We start from the raw sequence: 18,646 nt of genomic DNA on the forward strand, positions 1-18,646 counted from the left end.
TGGGGGTCCCCCCAAGGGCAGTGCGAGGCCCCTCTCCCCCAACTGATTATCTTTAGCCTCTAGGCCAAATAGTGCGCAAAGCTCGGCATTGAGGAACGCAACGCCATTGGACATAAACGCGATTTTCCCGCTGAGGGGATCCAGCTTCGCGGTCAGAATCTTGCTTTCAGCGCGGTTGATCGTTTTCACGATGGACTCGGCCGTGTGGTGCCCGGCTGGCAGAGTAGCGATGGGCGGGAGGGCGGATATAGTCGTTATCTGATGCTCCCGCTCGAGATTATACCAGCTGTTAAACAGCGAGCACTGCCGGAGCGCCACGAAGCGTGGGCGCTTTATCGTTCGCTCGAGGTAGAGCGTCTGTTCGCCTTTGGTGAGCACAGTATGTAGGACCACATTGTATTGAACACAGCCCGCCTTCGTGTTTAATAGGACTGAGCATGGATTGGGAATGCTGGCGGATGCTGAACGAGGAGGCGAAAGAGACGAAAAAGGCGGCAACTGCGGCGGGAGCCTCTATAGCCGAACATATCAAACACGCTATAGCCGAACAAATCAAACACGCAAAATCCGGTTTCCCTAGGTCTCTGACCCTCGGGAAAAAGCTACTCTACGCCGTGCCCGCGACCCCCGTGGAGAGCACGGCCTCAGACATCACCCCACTACTCACGCAGCTAGAGATACACGTGGCTGAGGACAAATCATTCACGACTAGGGTCCGAGACATATTCAAAGAGACAGTGATCACTCACAAGTCCGCCTGGCTATCGGAGCCTTCCTATGGGTGCTGGCCACAGCAACTCAACTTTGCGGTCTGGTTCGCAACCGCCGGATGCGGGGTGTCCCTAACCGACCCCGCTTTCGCCACGCTTCCCTCTGACATCAGGGGATTTCTAAGGTTTCAGGTCTACTTTACCACTCGGAAGATACTCTACGAGCTCGGCGTCCCCCCCTGCCTGGCGACAGCCCGTTCACGCAAAAAGGTAACCCCTATAAGAAGGCCGCTTTCGAGCGTCTATGTATAGAGTTCGGTTTGCCGCGTAAGCCGGACTTCCGATGGAAAGGCGGGCAGCACCACGGGCTAGGCGATGTGTTTGTGTTCTACCCGGGGGAGGGGTATCGCAACGTGCACGTGATCCGTGGCTACAACACGGCGGCGGACAAGTACCCGAGCCACCTCAATCTGTTTAGCGACGAAGGTGGGACGTACAATAGTGGGAAGCAGGTGGGTTTCATACGCAACGACGACCACGGGGGCGTGCAATATAGCTGGTTTGCGCCTCCCAAAGGTAAGGGGCTGACAAAAGCAGGGCTAGGAAGACTCGATCGCTCGGTCGAGGCGTTCGTCTACACAGTGCTTGGCGCGCAGGTGAACGTCCGTTCCTCTATCGCGGGGGCCGGTGGGCCGGCCATGGAGGCGCAGGCGGAGTTCACGAAGCTGCTTTGAAGACGCGATCATAGAAAACGACATCACTCAAAGCGTGTTAAGGTACCAGTTAGCCGTGCAGGAGGCCAATGTGAGACTGAGTCTTGCGGTCGCGGCCGCGGCGTATTACTTGTTCCGATGATTGCTTTGCATTCGACGAACCAAGAACGTAGCTACGCCTAGAATGAGCAGCCACGCATTTTCGCCAAGGAATTTCACCGCTTCTCCTGCAGCCTTAAACACGAAGTTCGCGATGCTGCCTACTAGCCCAGGGAGAAGCTCGCCTAGCTTTTTCCCGATAGCCTTAAGCCCGTTACCGACCCCTCTAGCCACGGAGAGGAGCGACTTGCCGAGCGACCTCACAATGACCGCGATCGTCGTCGCTACGGCCAACCCGATAGCGGTGACGGTAAGAAGTACATTTTAAAGATGGCTTTGATGCGCTCTCTGAGCGGCTTTTGGTTCTCGAGCTCTCGGTTTTCGCGTTCTAGTTCGTCAATCTAGGATAGCCTTTCCTCGTTGCGCTCACGGGCCTCTTGGCGGCGACTCTCTGACGTGTTGTGGTCGTCGATGGTCTCCCTGTCTGTGGTTACCACCCCTTGCAGCTCTTGGACTCGTTTTGTGTTCTCCTGGATGACCGTGTCTATCTCTGCCGTAGACCCCATCGCCAGCTTGAAGCCTTTCAGCTTCGCAACGTCCTGTAGAACGCCCCCGTTCTCATTGAACAGCTGTCTTGGTATAGTCCAACCTCCTTTGCCGAGGTTGCGAAGCTGTATTAGCGTTTTTTCCCTGTGTTTTGACTGGAACCGTAGATTCTCGTTAAGGTATGGTATTTCCCCCTGAGGGACTGGAGACCGAGTCTCGTCGCTGCACCCTCTGTGGTGAACGAGGTTTTAGCGGTCGTTTGCGTCCGGGCCCCCGGCGATGACGTGCTCGTCATTGGGATCGACTCCCCATCGTCGGGGTCAAACGGGATAAGGGGCGTCGTCTCGTCGTCCCTGTCTTCGGCGAACGCACCCGGCAAGGTATCGTCAATGTCAACGTCAACATCATCCATGATGCGTAAATCATGCTACGCTATATTAGACATGTCTAACAATCCGCACCATAGTCACGTGACTTCGGACTACTAGGAATGTCAGTCAGCGATAAACATGACCCCCAACGAACACCCAGAACTCCACTGGGGATGAAAGCCGAGAGAACTGTTCACCGGGTCACTCTCAACCCGTCGACACGGCTTCCCCCGGCGAGACGCTATATTTGGCGGTCCCAAAGCTATTGGAAGGCGTCACGCTTGTGCCTGGCTCCTTGAGGGTCGGTTTCGACCGAAATCTCGTGAGCCGCCTGAAAATCACGTTTGCCTGAGAAACGCTCCAGGACACCAACCTCTACGATGTCTTCAAGACGTATGAGGAGCTTTACCTGTCCAAGGTCGAGAGAGAGGACCGCCTGGAGCAGGGCATATAGTCAGAAAACATGCGCAAGCTTCGCTCCAAGGCTGGCGGTAAAGCGACTAGTAACGCCAAGGAGAACGCTCTAAACGCCGCCCACGGGGCGAAGTACACCATCCCGCTAGGGCGCTCTCCGAGGCGCTGCTCTTGCTGCGAGGCTCGCAACAGTTGATCAGGTAGTCGTCGGAAGCGATGCTACCAAATTATCCTACGGCATCAAAAATCTAGAGCTGGAATACGAAAGCCTGAGGGACGACAACCTCGCCCGGTCTGCAGCCGCCGCCTACCAAAAAGGCACAACGTTCTTCTACGATCAAGTGAACCTCCACAAGACCTTCGTGATTAGCAAAGGGACGGACAGCATAATCAACGAGAGTGTCAACCTGCCGCGAAGGTCTATGAGTGGTCTGTTGCTCCTCTTTGTGATGCCATACACGGCAGGGGCTCGCGACTCTGTGAAGTTCGTGTACCCCGACATCAAGAGCGTTTGCGTTACAATCGACGGCATGCCAAACAAGGTCTTCAGCCAGGGACTACGCCCCACGGATTTCTGGAGGGAGGCGAAAAGGCGGTTCGTCAGTGGCAGCGGAGCGCCTAGTGTCAGCCCCGAGTCGTTCTATGGCGATAACAAGTTTGCTCTGTGGATCGACCTTCGAACGACGGACGACAATGCTATCCATGGGGGCGGTCTCCGATTGGTCAACACCCCCGACGGTGTGCATCTCGAGATGAAACGCACGGCAAGCGGCACGGGTACCGTAAACTGTCACGTGTTTGTGGTGGCCGACGCCCAAATGAACCTTATGAACGGACAGCTAGAGTCCGTACAATACTGAGTAGTATGGACAGTATGGACCCGAAAAACATCCCATTTAACGCTCTCATCGTGGGCCCGACGTCATGCGGGAAGACCCGATTCATAGTGGACCGGCTGCGCGGCCCTTTCCGGGGCACGTTTGGCTACATCGTACTCGTGTGCCCTACCTTTGTCTACAACAAAACATACGACGGCTTTGGCGGGGGCGACGATCGTCTGTTTGTCGTCACACCTGAGGCGGGTCAGATCGACATACCGCTGAGGTTTTTCTCCGCTGTCTTCGAAGGCACTAATACGCTAATCATACTCGACGACTGTGCGGCCTCAAAAGACGTAAAAAAGCGCTCTGACCAGCTCGTCAACTTGGCGTTCAGCGCGCGCCACGTGGGTTTCAGCGTGTGGGTGATCACGCAGCAGCTCACCAGCATCACGAAGCCGTTCCGTGAGAACATCGCGGCCTTGGTGGTCTTCTATACCCCGAGCAAGGCGGACATGAAAACTATCCTGCATGACTACGGCGCGGAGCTCTCAGAAGGGAAGATGAAGGAGTACATGAAGGCCCTCAAGACGAAAAAGTTCTCGAAGTTAGAGTTTCGCTTCCGTCATCCTTATACCATCGCCCTAGTTGAACAATAAGCGCTGTAAGTCACCGCCTACGAAAACACATTGATCACACTTGACAGCACACGTGTACCATGATGAGCGAAGAATGCTTTGAGAGTCTTCTTGAGGGGTGCGCCGCAGATATCGAGTCGTTGGACTGCTCGACGCAGCCAGCGAACTGAGACGCTAGAGAGAAACTCGCGATTCTCGTAGCCTCGGGGAAGTCGAGAGAGATGGTGGGCAAGGCCCTGACTCACGACGACGTCAAACGCATGAGCGCCGAGGGGGTGAAGAAGTACGAGAAGCGATACGAGACCGCTCTAGCCAGCCGGGCTACAGATGCCCTGGCAGACAGCTTCCTGAAGCTTACGGCCAAGCTAGTAAGCATGACGCTGCCGATAGAAAGTGTGGTCGATCTTCACAATGACCTCGTGTCAGACTACATCTTCAACAACGAGCTCCGCACATTGTGCGGAAGCCTGTCTCTACGCTGCGGTCGTTTGATGGCTTTAGCCGTCGGGGCGCTACACGTAGCACGTCATGTGAACACCAACGGAGCTAGTACGCACGAGGTAGCAGTCGCGGACTCACCAGATGGCGAGTCTGCCACGACGACCTCAGAGTAGACGCTCATTTGAAAGCTTGCTGCTTTTTTAGCAGCCAAACGGTTGCATCACGAATGGAGGAACCTCAAGGAAGTACTAGTGCTCAGCACCTCGCGGAGTCTGACGAACAAGCTGCGGAACAAACTGCTCATGAACCTGCACGTGAGAAGGTGGAGAGAATCACGAGCCCCGAGCCACCCGCGACCCGACCTAAACACCCTGGACGAGTCGAAGCTGGAAGGCGCTTGGCAGAGTGGAACCGACTTAACAGAGCGAAGAAGAAAGCTGTGCAACACGTTGAGTCGCCGGTCGCTAGCGAGTCGCAGGGACGCGAGGGCCATGACGAACACACACACCAGTCCCGGAAAGCAACTCTGCTTGGTCGGCTAGCTTGGTTATCGAGGTCGCTGGTCTTCTAGTGTCATTGATCGGCCTCTACACACGTAGGCGGGAGCTAGCTGCCGCGTTCACCCGTACACCCACAGCTACCGAAGGTACCGACGACGTGACCCCGCCCGCAAATGCACAGCAACCACCGCTTGCCGTTCCGGCGAGCCGACCCGGACAGTGCAAATCTCGACTGTTAGCCATGGAGTAAGCAGACATTTAAACACAAGAGCCCCACCCATATCCGTATATCGCAATGTCGACGACACAGCAAAGCAAGATTACAAAGACCATCACCGACGCCGCAGTCATAACCGGCCTCGTCGCCGGTATTGGCTGGGTTGGGTCCGAGAAGACTTCAACAAAGACCCCTCCGCGAACGCCATGAACTACGCAAAAATGACTGCCGCTGTTACGGGTGCTGTCGCTTTGAAGGGTTACCTTGAGGACCAGAAGATCCTGCCCATGTAGTCTTGTGTAGGCCACGTATTAGACTCGTGTTCACGTACACAGCATCACACACTACTCGATGGCCTCCATCGCAATTTTGGTTGGTGGCGTCGTCCTAAACGCGACTGCATTCGTTGGTGGCAACTACCTCGCAAAGTTCCTGTCGAACGATGAGAGCCCTGCCTTAGCTGAGAAGGAGAGGCACGACAAGGCCCTCGAGAAATAACAAAGTCGAGAGAGAGAGGCCCTCGCAAAGTAAAACTTCACCGACACTGACTACGCGCTTAAGCTCTACAACCAGACCCGACCAAAACAATCCCTGGAGTCGATGCGGGCTCCTGAGCTGTCCGACTACTACATCCCCAGCAAAACTCAGAAAAACGCCGAGTTGGCGTACATTTGCGCCGGCGCTCTCGCCATCGGCTACACAGCTATAGCCGCTTGTTGTGATCTAGATCTAGGCGGCCATTTTCCACACTGCGCGTATACGTATAAGTATAAGATGATTGCAGACCGGTTGTGGAGTGCTATGCACGAGGTAGCAGCCGCTGCTAAGCGAGTGACACCGAAGGTGCCGTCGATGGGTGGATTATGTAGCTTTGGTGACATTGCTAACCGAAGCCTCGAGTTGTGGCGCGCAGACAGCGAGTGCGTTAAGAGATTCGTCAATGTCGTTCTCGAGGGCCTACCGACCTCAGAAAGACCGCCTCGGCACTACCCGAGCAGACAGCAACCGCCTGTTGGAGACTGATACACCTGTTGCAATACATTGCCGACACGTAATGGCGGCGAAGTGGATGTCCGACAAAGAACTCGATGCGTTCCTTCGTTCTATATACTACGCCAGAGGTGGCTTCCAGGGAGTGACCGTTCTGCATGCCAAACTTCCCAAGGGATTAGCCTCCATAGATCGAGTGCGCAAGTGGGTAAGCTCGCAGCCCGTCGGGGGCTACACACAGACACCCCCTCCTTCGACTACATACGCCCATTTCTCGGAGCAGACACCGAACCGTATCCACCAGTTGGGCCAACTATTCTTGCCAACCGACCGCGGGTACAAGTATGCCCTGACTGTCGTTGATGTTGCTTTACGATATAAAGCCGCCCGCCCACTGAAGACCAAGAACGCGGCCGTTGTCTCCCGCGAACTCGCTGAAATCTATGCAGAGGGACCTCTCACATGGCCTAAAGTCCTCATGGCTGATGACGGCACGGAGTTCAAGGGTGCTACCACAAAGCTCCTAACAGACCACGGGATGGAGGTCCGACGGGCTGAGCCAGGGCACCACAGTAGCCAAAGCTTTCGCCGAGTCTTTCCATCGCTGGCTGGCACAGCGCCTATTTTGTGCGCAGTACTCGAAGGAGCTTGCATCCGGCGAAACAAACCGCAACTGGGTTACTGCTTTGCCAATCGTCATCTCGGACGTAAACGCAACGAAGACTCGCATGACGCCATAAAGCTGAGGCGCGTGCCTCTCAAAGCCGAAAAGCCCCCCCCCCCCCCTAGAGGTCCCCTTAGAGGTCGGAACGGAGGTGTACATCGCCGTAAACGAGGAAGACCTCCAGGACAAGGGCCGACGGCGAGCGACGGACCCGTGGTGGACAAGCAAGGCATACCCAATACTAAAGAGGGTTATGGAGCCCGGACAGCCGGTGTTGTATTACACGGCGTACTCTAAGCACGGCTTCACGCGTTTGCAGTTGCGTGTTGCGTGATCAGCGCTTGTGCCTTCTATTGCAGCTAAGGCACGTGAGTCTGACATTCCACTTGTAGTGACCCTGACTGTCGTCTAGCCGGTCGATACTGAAGCATTGTAGATGGCTCTTGGTCAATCCCTGAAACAGAAGCTGAGTGCCACAGACCGTGCACTTCTTTTCCTCGTCAGCAATCACGCCGAGTACGTGGTCTACCGTTAGAACGTGGTGCGATCCCGTGTACTTTGTGCGACCCTTTTGCCTGTCGCGCTATAATGAGCTCTTCACTGGGCGTAGCCTGCAGTTCTGTGGGAACCAAGGCACCGGGGGCATTATCGGGGGGAGTTACGCGGACTATCTGGTCGGCGTGCCGCACGCGGGAGATGCCGGTGTATACAGCATTCGTGATCCAGCCCTCTAAGCTGTGGTCTATGATAAACAGACGTCTTGAAGTCTGGATAGTCTTGCCCTGCACCCGATGGATGGTTCCCCAGCCCGCGTATTTCCACTCGAGGGGAAGCCCGTTAAGGACCGCGTCGAAAGGAACCTCGACTACCGTGCCTTTGTACGCGTCGACCTTCTCACCCCTTTTGCCTGGCACGGGCACTGGCCGCCCTTGCTTGCGGATGGTTGCTAGCAATCGGGGGTAGTTTTTCCTGTGGTGCTCTATCAATCGCTGCTGAACAAGAGCCCCCATCTTGTTGGTCGGGCACACCAACATATCGTTTGGGTGGGCCTGCTCGATCGCCGCGTCGAACGCTACCCCATCCCACTCCTCTCGAAACATCTCAAGCTGTTTGGAATCTGACCGACACCAAATCCGGTCCTTTATGTCGTGGAGCCTGGAGGAGGGCAGGCCGTCGCATGTACTGTACGGCCTTTCGCAGTCTTCACACAGGAAGCGGTAGTCGGACTCGAACCAGCGGATGTTCCCTTGTGCCCACTCCTCGAGCATATCGTGAGGCCCCTCTTTATCTCCCCAGGGTAGAACCTGCCCATAGTCGCCACAACACACTACCTGAAACGGCCATGTGGCGAGATACTCTAGGATGGCGCGTAGCACTTTAGTCTGTATCTTACAGCACTCGTCAATGATGATTACTTCTGCAAGACGGTCGAGTTTGTTCCCCCAGCTCGGAAGGTCTCCACTCCTCTATCGGCTTTTCCGCTGGTATGCAGAGGTAATGGTGGTAGGTTTGAGCCTTCACTGCGAGGCGCGGGTTATTGCGATGGTCGTGGGCGAGGTCGTTCTCGGGAGTGAGCACCACAACGTTGCGGCCGCGGAACATGCTCACCGCCCACTCGGTCTTCCCCGAACCTCCTTGACCGGCTAGATACATCTTTGCAGAGGTTGCGGCCACTAGATCGCACGGCAGACTTGGCGCAGTGCTTGGCTCTTTGGCCAAGCTCCCAGACTTCTTCGGATCCCAAGCCGCTTCGGGTCGCCACTCGTACCCAGGCTTCTTGTGGGGCCACTCTCAATACCTCGGATTTTGCTCCACGAGCTTTACGCCACTGGGCACCGCCTTTGCGTATATGGCATCTGTGCACACCCGGAGGACGTCTTCGCGAGGAATCCGCCTCAACATGCGTCGCAACGCTATGTTTGTGTACGCCAAGACGAAGGCCCTGATATGGTACCATTGTGAGCGTCGGACACCGTCTTTGTATTAGATCAGATGAGCCCCGTCGGCATGCTCGAAGTTAAGTAAGTGGTCGGTTTGTCAGATACGCGGCTTCTTCACGGTCACGAACTACGATCGAGAACTCGTCGCCACGGCGAGCGCACTTGTCTACGAAACGGACAGCGAGATCTCGACTCTCAGGATACCCCTTCGCTACTCGCGCTAGAGTGGGGGAACCTGATGGAGTCCTTCTTTCCGATGCTATACAATACCTCCCTCGCCGTGGCCAAGACGAGGTCACCCGAGTCTAACAGGTCCTTGAGCTCTGGCGTGGTGATCCAGCCTCGTTTTGTTCCAAGTGCTGCCCTACCCTCCCGGAAGTGTAGGGGTGGCAGGCCTCAGAGAACTCCCACTCGGTCAGCTGAATGACCCCGGTTAGTTGAAGAACCTCGCTCAATGGCCGTCCCACAACATCCGCGATACGATACACGTGCGTAGGGAAGCCGTATTTCCGTACCACATCAATGGCGTCCGAGGCGCCGCCGAAGTCACTGTCCTCGCATCCTAGGTACACCGCACGCATGTCGATGTGCGCATGAGGCTGCGCCCCTAAGTTTTCCTTGCTATTCCACACTTTGGACTCAACCTGCGCCGCTTGCCAGACGTCCCTGTATTTAAGAGGCGTTGGCCTGATGTTCTCTCTTTGGGTCCACTTCTTGAACCGATACCCTGTCGCCCTCCCCCCCCCCCCCCCCCACCATGCTGTGCGTAGCCTCCAGGTACTCTTCCCAAGCGGGATGATCTCCCGGAAGCTCCTGGGGGACGTGACCGGTCTCATCTGTAAAGGCTCTGTAAATCTCGACGCTATCTCCCCCCGATCGGTATAGCTTCCCCTCGTGCGTGACTATAACGCGCCCGCATAGCCAGATCCTCGTGCTTCTTGGGATCGCCCTGTTTGTAAAGCGAATGAGCACCTCTCGCACTTTTGCCTCGCGCGTTTTCGCGGCGGCACTGGTTAAAGCCTTCTCCTGACGTAGCGAACGAAGCTCGTCCTCAGCCTCGAGGTGTAGGCCGTGGACGCTCGTGATTGCAGGTGGTTCAGTCGGAAGCCCCGCATAGGCGTGGTTATTGTGACATGGGATGTGGATTTGTGTGTACCCTCTCTTGTATCTCCCGGAATCCCAGAGAGTGTTACCAAGGGCATCGATAGCCACTAGCTTGATCTCCAGCTTTCTCTCCAGGCGAAAGAGATCCTCCTTTGTGCAGCCCGTAGTCGCTAATTTCTCGTCGAGGGTTTCGAGAACCTTGGCTCGTTTCTTTGTCATCCCTAAAGAACGCGCTGTGTACCGATTCCTCAGGTAGTCGGCCACGTAGGCGACAACACTGTTGACCATCTCTTTGTCTTCCGCGGGCTCGAACATGGGCCCGGGCTCTCCGTTTTGCTCTGGCAAAGGACGAAGTTCGTAACGCACGTACACCAAGTATTCCCTGCCTTTCTCCCACATGCCAGCGTCTATGCCCTCTAGAGCGCCGACTGTAATCTCGTCGCCCCTTTTCACCGAGGACCCGCCCATTCTTTGTTCTGAGCGTCCCTCCTCTTCTGATATTAGAGCTAGGGGGTCTGCGGGTGCCTTACCGACTACTGTTAAGAGTCTGTAGCGCCGATCCCGGTCAAGCATCTCCATCACTTCTGGCAGCAGAGAGTTCCCACGCAGTGCTTCTTGCTCGTGCGAGATCCACCAAACCGAGCCGTCGTCGCCGATATCGGGGCCGCGCACGACGGGCTTCGGCTCAACGACGCCTGCCTCGCCGAGGTTACGGATCTCTTCATAGGTGTGAGGCGTAATGCTTCTTCCTAACTTCGCAGCGCTTCCGTCTGGATACAAACGATGAACGCCGCCGACAAACAGCGAGTAATACTCGTCGCCGTTCAGCTTTTCTGTGCCCTTTTGCTTCAGCAGGGTCGAACTCGCGCCAGACTTCCCCTTTGGGTGCCTCTGGCTTTTGGCCTTTTACTGGCCGCGCTTTCGCCGGTATGAGCGGCATGAGCAGCGTGTGCTTGACATCCTCGGGGATATCCGCGTCGAGAATGTTCTGCGCCACTCCTGCTAACACATAAGGTGCCTCACCATCAGGCATATCATTGAGAATCTCTTCTATGTAAGCGTCCACCCTAGTGGGTATACTCTCTGGGTGGCATGTCTCGGGGATGGGGACGCTACTGCCTAAAGCGACCTCTCAGCTCTGCTAGGACGAAGGGGAATACCCTTCGAGCCCGCTGTTCTTTGTAAACAAGCTTGTGTTTTACAGGGTTATTACCACAGGCCTCGCAGAGCCGAGCCTCGGACTGGGTCCCCACCCCACACCTTCTACAGGGATTAGGTTCGATTGCGCCCTTCCTCAACCTAGCGCGATGTATCTTGCAATGCTCATAGACGCAACTTTTCCCGCAGTGAGCTAAGCTCCCAACCGTGAGCCACTGACACAGGTTTTGACCTCTCATAGCTTGCTCGCATATATCAATCCAAGGATAGGTCTAAATGGGCGTATAGTGTGTGAGAATTGACTGCATTGCGCGTGCGACACCCCCTGCTAAGCATAGCTGGGTTCCCACACGTTACCACCCAAGGGGGGCCAGCCACCCTGTTATCGTTAGCGCTAGGCGCTAGGCTCCCCCCTTGCTTCCCCCAGCGCCTAGCGCTACCGAAAACGGGCACGCGCCGCCACCCCCTTAAAGTAAATGCTTTAAGCGACCCCTATAACACACCCCTCTCCGCGGCGCGGCGAGCCGGGCGGCGGGCGCCAGTCGGTTTCACTGAAACCCCCCAGTCCCCCAGGCGGTATACCCCAGGCCTTGGGGGCCTACGAAAAGCTACGGAAAACGGGCTGGGGGGCGCGGCGAGCCGGGCGGCGGGGGCCTACATACACAGTTGCCCCAGTTGTTTATGTACGTGAAACCTTATCTGCTTCCCCAGACGGTATACCCCAGGCCACGGAAAACGGGCTGGGGGGCGTGGCGAGCCGGGCGGCGGGCGCCAGTCGGGTTTCACTGAAACCCCTCAGTCCCCCCGTTCAAAGTTTTACGATTCTGCTATCCCTGTGAGTCCGAAACGCCCCAAACCTATTTTGCAGTAAACCACAAGTCAACTGGACTCTTTAAAATAATACAACGGATTGTATTTTCCTTTGTTTAAGGGTAGAGCTATCTCTTAGGGTTGAAAATTACTTTGACCACACCAAACGCGCTATTATATAGGGTTTGTGTTGCCGACGATCACCCACGTTTGTTATTATGGGAGTCCCTTTCCTTGGGGGAAACCTTTTCGTATTTCTCCTACGCTCACATTCATTCCTTCTGTCATCTTGCGACTGGGTTTTATCTAAAAAAATCATCAGTAACTATCCAACAACTTGCCGTTATCCCCTTTTGTGACCAACATCACACAGTAGAACGCCGCCCCGTGCATTTGGGTTTCACTTTTCCACACATTTTCGAATTGTTTTTTTTATGTAGGACTCCACGAGAGAGAACAAACAAGCACATTTCAGCCAAAATTAGATGGAAATTCGTGTCTTATTATTAAAATTTCGCCCAACAAACACTATTCCTACCGACCCTGGCACTTCTAGGCTTTGTTAAGCATGGTCAAAGTTTATGGGACTCCTGCGGTTTGGAAGCCGCGCATTACAGCTGGCGCATCTTCTCTTCTTCATTACCGCTGACCGATTCACGTGTAGTGAAAGAACCTCTCCGTAGCAAAGAAAAATAATTTTTATTTGAAATACCCTCTAACTTCGCAAAAAGACAATTACTTTTTGAAAGCATCGTTTACGAGATATTCTTACAAAATGGGAATCCTCGAGAAAATTAGCGAAATTGAAAAGGAGATCGCCAGAACTCAGAAAAACAAGGCGACAGAGTACCATCTCGGTCTGCTGAAAGCCAAGCTGGCAAAGTATAGAGCACAGCTACTAGAGCCCGCGAAGGGCTCAAGCTCAGCTAAAGGCGACGGATTTGATGTGATGAAGTCGGGAGATGCTCGTGTCGCGTTGATTGGATTCCCTTCTGTCGGCAAATCCACGCTGCTGACTAAACTAACCCAAACCCAGAGTGCCTGCGCGTCTTACGAATTCACCACACTAACCTGTATTCCCGGGGTAATTAACTACAACGGGGCAAACATCCAGTTACTTGATTTACCTGGTATCATTGAGGGTGCGGCGCAAGGCAAGGGGCGTGGTAGACAGGTGATCGCTGTGGCGCGCACAGCAGATCTGGTGTTGATGATGTTAGATGCGTCGAAGGGGGAAATTCAGAAAAAGCTTCTGGAAAAGGAACTGGAGAGTTGTGGGATTCGTTTGAATACCAAGAAGCCAGAGATCTACTTTAAGATCAAGAAAGGTATGAGGCTTGGTTATAGGGTGTTTGATAAAAAGCATACCTGTCAACCTGTCAAGGGGTGGGGTATATTAATTAGGGGTGGGTATACTATCGCAGGCTTCTAGACTATAGAAAGCTCTCACTCAGAAATCCACTTATATATCTCACGAGGGCGTTACATAAATTACGCTACGTAAAGGAATTATTGTTTTAATTATTTTGATAGAAAATAGGCAAAATGCTGATTTTCTATAGAATTATTTTTCTAAAGCAATAAAAGTAGAGCAGGAGAAGAGGTCCAAAATCTTGAGACTCCCGTCTAATGCGGGAGAGTTGAAAGGTATGATAAGGTGTTGTTTTGGGGTGGTGTATCATGCAGTGTGGTGGTACGTGGCTCTGTTAGAGGTTTTATCAGTAAGCTAAATGAGGACAATGTTGATGAAACTTGTCTTTTGTGCGCATGTTGTGCGCATCCTCAACAATACTTTCTTGGTTGGCTAATTAGGAAAACATTACAGAAGAAAAGAATACAATTAAGAAGGTGTCTAGTCAACATTGTATGCATTAGCTCCACTTTTCTATACTGTATATAAACTGATATAGACTTGTAAGTGTATGTTTACTGGTAGTATTGTTGCTTTTAAAGAATGTTAGACAGGCCACCATTTTACACTTCCAAGTAATAACGAGCTATCCATTATTGTTATCCAAGTATGGATGGTTGTTTTGGAATCTTCTTGCAAATATACCTTTGTGTTTTAAAATACAAGCAAAAACTATTGAGTAGCTGGTTGACATTTTTGGTGTTGTTGTCAAGTGTTGTAATCTGATCTTTTAGGGAGATGCAGTTTTTACTTAACCAATCTTGAGGCCGTCTTTTCCATTTCCAGGTGGAGGTTTAAAGTTCAATTCAACCTGTAAACTCACCCATGTGGACGAAAAGCTGGTTCAGCTCATTTTGCACGAGTACAAGATCTTCAACGCTGAGGTTTTGTTCAGAGATGATTACACAGCAGACCAACTGATTGATGTGATTAGTGGAAACAGAGTCTATCTGCCATGCCTGTATGTCTATAACAAGGTCGACTGCATCTCACTTGAAGAGGTGGATCGTCTCGCACGTTTGCCAGACTCTGTTGTTGCTAGCTGTGAGATGGAACTCAATTTAGACTACCTTTTGTACCAGATATGGGAGTACCTCGCATTGATCAGAGTTTATACAAAGAAACGAGGTGAGCCTCCAGACTTTGTCGATGGTCTTATCCTACGCAGAGGAGCCACGGTGGAACATGTTTGCCATGTTATCCACAGATCTATTGTTGAACACTTCAAGTATGCACTTGTTTGGGGTACAAGCACAAAGTACAGTCCACAGCGTGTAGGAATCAACCACATCATGAATGATGATGATGTCATCCAAGTTATGAAAAAATAAGACATTCCATTGAAAACATTCATTTCTGTTCAAGGAATTTATTTGCATTATATTGGCTAGAGACTTGGTCTACTAAACAATATCAATCATCAATTTCTGGATTTTGAAGTTATATTGATTACCATATTTTGCAATACAATCATATATTCAAGATTTTTTTTGCATTATATGGTCCTCTACAATATCATTCCTCAATTTCTCGATTTTAAAGTTATTATTGATTAGCATACTCTGCAATACAACCAAATAGCCCCTACTCTTAAAAAAGCTTCAACCGTGAGTACTACGTTGATAGCTGATGTCATGACGGGCCTTGAACTATACTAGAGTATCAACTTACATAGAGTATATTTTGGATTGTTGGTTTAATAGTATATAAGGAAGAATTTCAACATTGTTTGGTTGCTGGGGCACCATTGACTCATAGAGGTTAGCAATAATCTGGCTCTAGTGCTAGCTAGCATGAAAGTTACCAGTGCATCAGTAACCATACAATATTGTATACCATGCTCTTCTGACTTTTAATCAACAAATGTATTTATACCTAAGGGAGAATTACTATTTCTTATCAGAAAACCTTTTACAAAATCATGCTTTTGCTTCCTACAGTAAAAATTGTTTCAACACATAAATTCCCTAAAATTCATTTCTAATAAAAAGTATATTTTGAATTGTTGATTGAATAGTATATAATAATGTAGTATTACTATACCTTATCAGTGTTTTTAAACATTTTTTTTCAAAATTATGCTTTCTGGTTATTACATCAAAAATTGTTTCAAAAAACATAACAATTCCTTAAAAATCCGTTTGTATTAAGCAGTAAATTTTGAATTGTTGGTTGAATATATAATGTAGTATTACTATACTTTATCAGCATTTTTTAAACATTATTTTTAAAATTATGCTTTCCACATATTACCCCCAAAATTGTCTCACATTATAACACATTACAATTTATTAAAAAATCATTATTTCTATACCTTATCAGCATTTATAAACATTTTTTTTTCAAAATTAGTCTTCCTCATTCTCATTCTCAAATGGAAGTTTCCGCTTTGCTCCATCAGCAGATGGTGGACTGGGCATTTTCTTCTTTTGTGACATATAGCCTTTGAGCTTATCCTTCTGAAGCATTTCTTTAAACACATCATCTTTTGCATCATCATCATGTTCAGAGCCAGGCAAAATTACATGCTTGACTCCAACCTCAACAAGCATGTGGACACACTCCCTGCATGGAATCTTGCTGATGTACAATTGCGCAGATGATGTAAGACAGTCAGCTTTTCTGATTATTTGCTGATTCTTTGTTAAAACAGCATTTTCTGCCGCATGGATGATGTACGGCTTCTTGCAAGCTCTTCTTGGAAACTCCCCATATGTCGCTTTGGCTGGAAATCCACTCCACCCAATACTAATAACTTCATTCTCATACATAAGGACACAACCGACTCCCCTTATTGGATCATCACTTCTCTGGGAGAGCATTTGAGCCAAGCGTGTCATGTGCAAAGCAAAGTTCTGCCAGCTGGGCTCAGAAGGGACTGGGGACTTTAACAATGGACATTCCTCAGAAGCTCCTTCGGGACCTGGGTTTCTGATAGGCTTGCTCTTGAGGTTGTGGTCTATTTCAGCAAACTCCACATCATCTGGAACATCACCCTGTGATGTGTGTGCAATCCATTCCAGTAGCGTATCCATGTTTGTCTGCATTATGGCTACCATATCAGCATCGTCAAATGGCGGGGACTGAAGAATCTGACTAGCTGTGTCTATCCAGTCACCATCAAAGTGGTCTTTTTTTAATTTTTCTTTAAAGAGCTTTATTGCATCCTCATCGTGGGTTGGGGTCCAGGGAGATGTTTTCTCCTTTAGTTCCTGGAGTACAACTTTATTGACTTCAGGAATAAATGGGGAAAGACCCACTGAAGCCACCTATGGATACACAAGGAAGTTCTTATTTTTTATCATTCAGTTAAGCTGCATAAAAAAAGAGATTGTTGTATCTGTTCGCCATCTGCGTCCAGCATGTGCTGCATTTAATTTTTTTTCATCTTTTACTTTGGTTCTGTCTCTGTAAAACTTCTAGAATCATGATTTTTCAGTTTTGCACTCTTCGATAACAAGAAATTGCAAAAGATAGACATCAAATCACACCATGAATCCAAAGTTTTGTTCAGGAAGCTATTTCGCTGCACTAAAAAATGTTGTGAGAGTGCAATATGACTGGATGAATCATTTACTCCACACAGAAAGCCTGAATTTGAGATAATAAAAAAGATGCATGGTCTGCATGCTGCCAAGGAAGAAATCACGAACAGAAACAATATATTTATGTGGCCTAATACACTAGTTTTTAAACTTATTTGTTTAATCTACCCCTCACTTTCAATCAAAGAATATAGTTATGTCCTTTTATTCTCTTGGATCAGCCCTTTAGTTAAAACACTTCACCTTACAGTGACTTCACATTCAGGGAACAATCCATATAATTTTGTTTGATACCTTCTTCCAATAATTTTACTCACAATAAACAGATTATCAACAGCCTTGATATCCTGGGGGTCATTAACTTCCGGTTCAGTAGGGAGATAATAGACCTTGACCACGCCCGCCTGTATCAGCAGCTTGGTACAATATGAGCAGGGCCTCCGGGAGAGGTACACAGTGCACCCCTTGTATCTCTCCTGACCAAACTTGTAAAGGCCAATCACACCGCCGTGAACATCATTGCGGCTACAGTCCACAGATAGTGCTCTATCACTTGGAAGAACTATTACGGAACCAACTTTGTTGGGCCTTGCTTGATTACCTTTAAGAAAATAGATATTGTTAAAGCAATTTCAGTTATTTTTTTGCATATAAAGCCTTCAGGGAACTGAATTGAATAGATTACAGTTTTTCCAGGCGCATTCCCAGGATTACAAGGATTCCCAGTCATAGGTATCATATTGAAAAAGCATGGTATTTGAAGATTCCTTAATAAGAAATGACCCACTTTTTGGCTGCCAGGGGGGGGGGGTGTGCACCCTGCGCCCCCCCCCTGTGTACAAACATGGTTTTTTGCACAAAACTGTCAAGGAACCACAGGAAGAACATCTTTCAAGGCATAAATAACAGGCGTGCAGTAAAAAAGCTGCCTTTTTAAAAATCTAAGATATGCAAAATCTAAGATAGTTTGAATTTTATATTTCTTCTCTGTGCACTTCCTACCCCCTACCCCTCCCCTCCCCCCACACATTCTATCCACTTATATGTAACACCATCCAATCCTTGATCTGCCCCTGCGTGCAACAAAATCTAGAAATTGCAACAAATCACTTTTGCTTTCGTGTATAAGTACTTACTTATAAGTATCACGACACATAATCGAAAATGGCTTTACTGAAAAGGTAATTTACCTAATTCTAGCCCCTCGAAGCTGCGTTCGCTTGGCCGCTGAGCAAGAGGCGATCTCTCCATCCACAAGGCAGTCACCATAAACATACTAGGCTTCGCTATCCGCGCTCTTTCTTGCTCGTGGCAACCTTGACTCGATTGCTGGGAGGAAGCCATTTCAGTGTTGACGAAAATCCTGATTGAGGGGAAAAACAAACAAAGATCCTAAGAATCCTTTTTGTGTTCGTTTGTACTGATTATAGATATTTTCCGTTTGAAATAGGAAACAAACTCGCAGTGCACACCCGAAGCGTTGCTCAATGCTGTTTTCTGTCCATATATATTTTTGGCGGGAAATACCCATCTGGTTCGGGGAATTATATTGTCAAT

At 50.3% G+C, this 18,646-nt stretch overlaps 2 protein-coding genes across 2 annotated transcripts; one reads left to right on the top strand and one right to left on the bottom strand.

Annotated features, from left to right (window-relative positions):
* Nucleotides 1–12,755: 12,755 nt before the first annotated feature.
* LOC5519781 (developmentally-regulated GTP-binding protein 2) lies at nt 12,756–15,546 on the top strand. The gene is made up of 2 exons (XM_001639599.3): nt 12,756–13,461; nt 14,331–15,546. The coding sequence occupies exons 1-2, from the start codon at nt 12,909–12,911 to the stop codon at nt 14,873–14,875; spliced, it is 1,098 nt and encodes a 365-aa protein (XP_001639649.1). The 5' UTR covers nt 12,756–12,908; the 3' UTR covers nt 14,876–15,546.
* Nucleotides 15,547–15,888: 342 nt separating this feature from the next.
* LOC5519782 (cytidine and dCMP deaminase domain-containing protein 1) lies at nt 15,889–18,583 on the bottom strand. The gene is made up of 3 exons (XM_048728502.1): nt 18,280–18,583; nt 17,407–17,690; nt 15,889–16,813 (listed from the first exon to the last, which is right to left on the bottom strand). The coding sequence occupies exons 1-3, from the start codon at nt 18,431–18,433 to the stop codon at nt 15,893–15,895; spliced, it is 1,359 nt and encodes a 452-aa protein (XP_048584459.1). The 5' UTR covers nt 18,434–18,583; the 3' UTR covers nt 15,889–15,892.
* Nucleotides 18,584–18,646: the final 63 nt, after the last annotated feature.

The sequence above is a fragment of the Nematostella vectensis genome, chromosome 6, assembly GCF_932526225.1.
Source record: "Nematostella vectensis chromosome 6, jaNemVect1.1, whole genome shotgun sequence".
Classification (NCBI taxonomy): Eukaryota; Metazoa; Cnidaria; class Anthozoa; order Actiniaria; family Edwardsiidae; genus Nematostella; species Nematostella vectensis.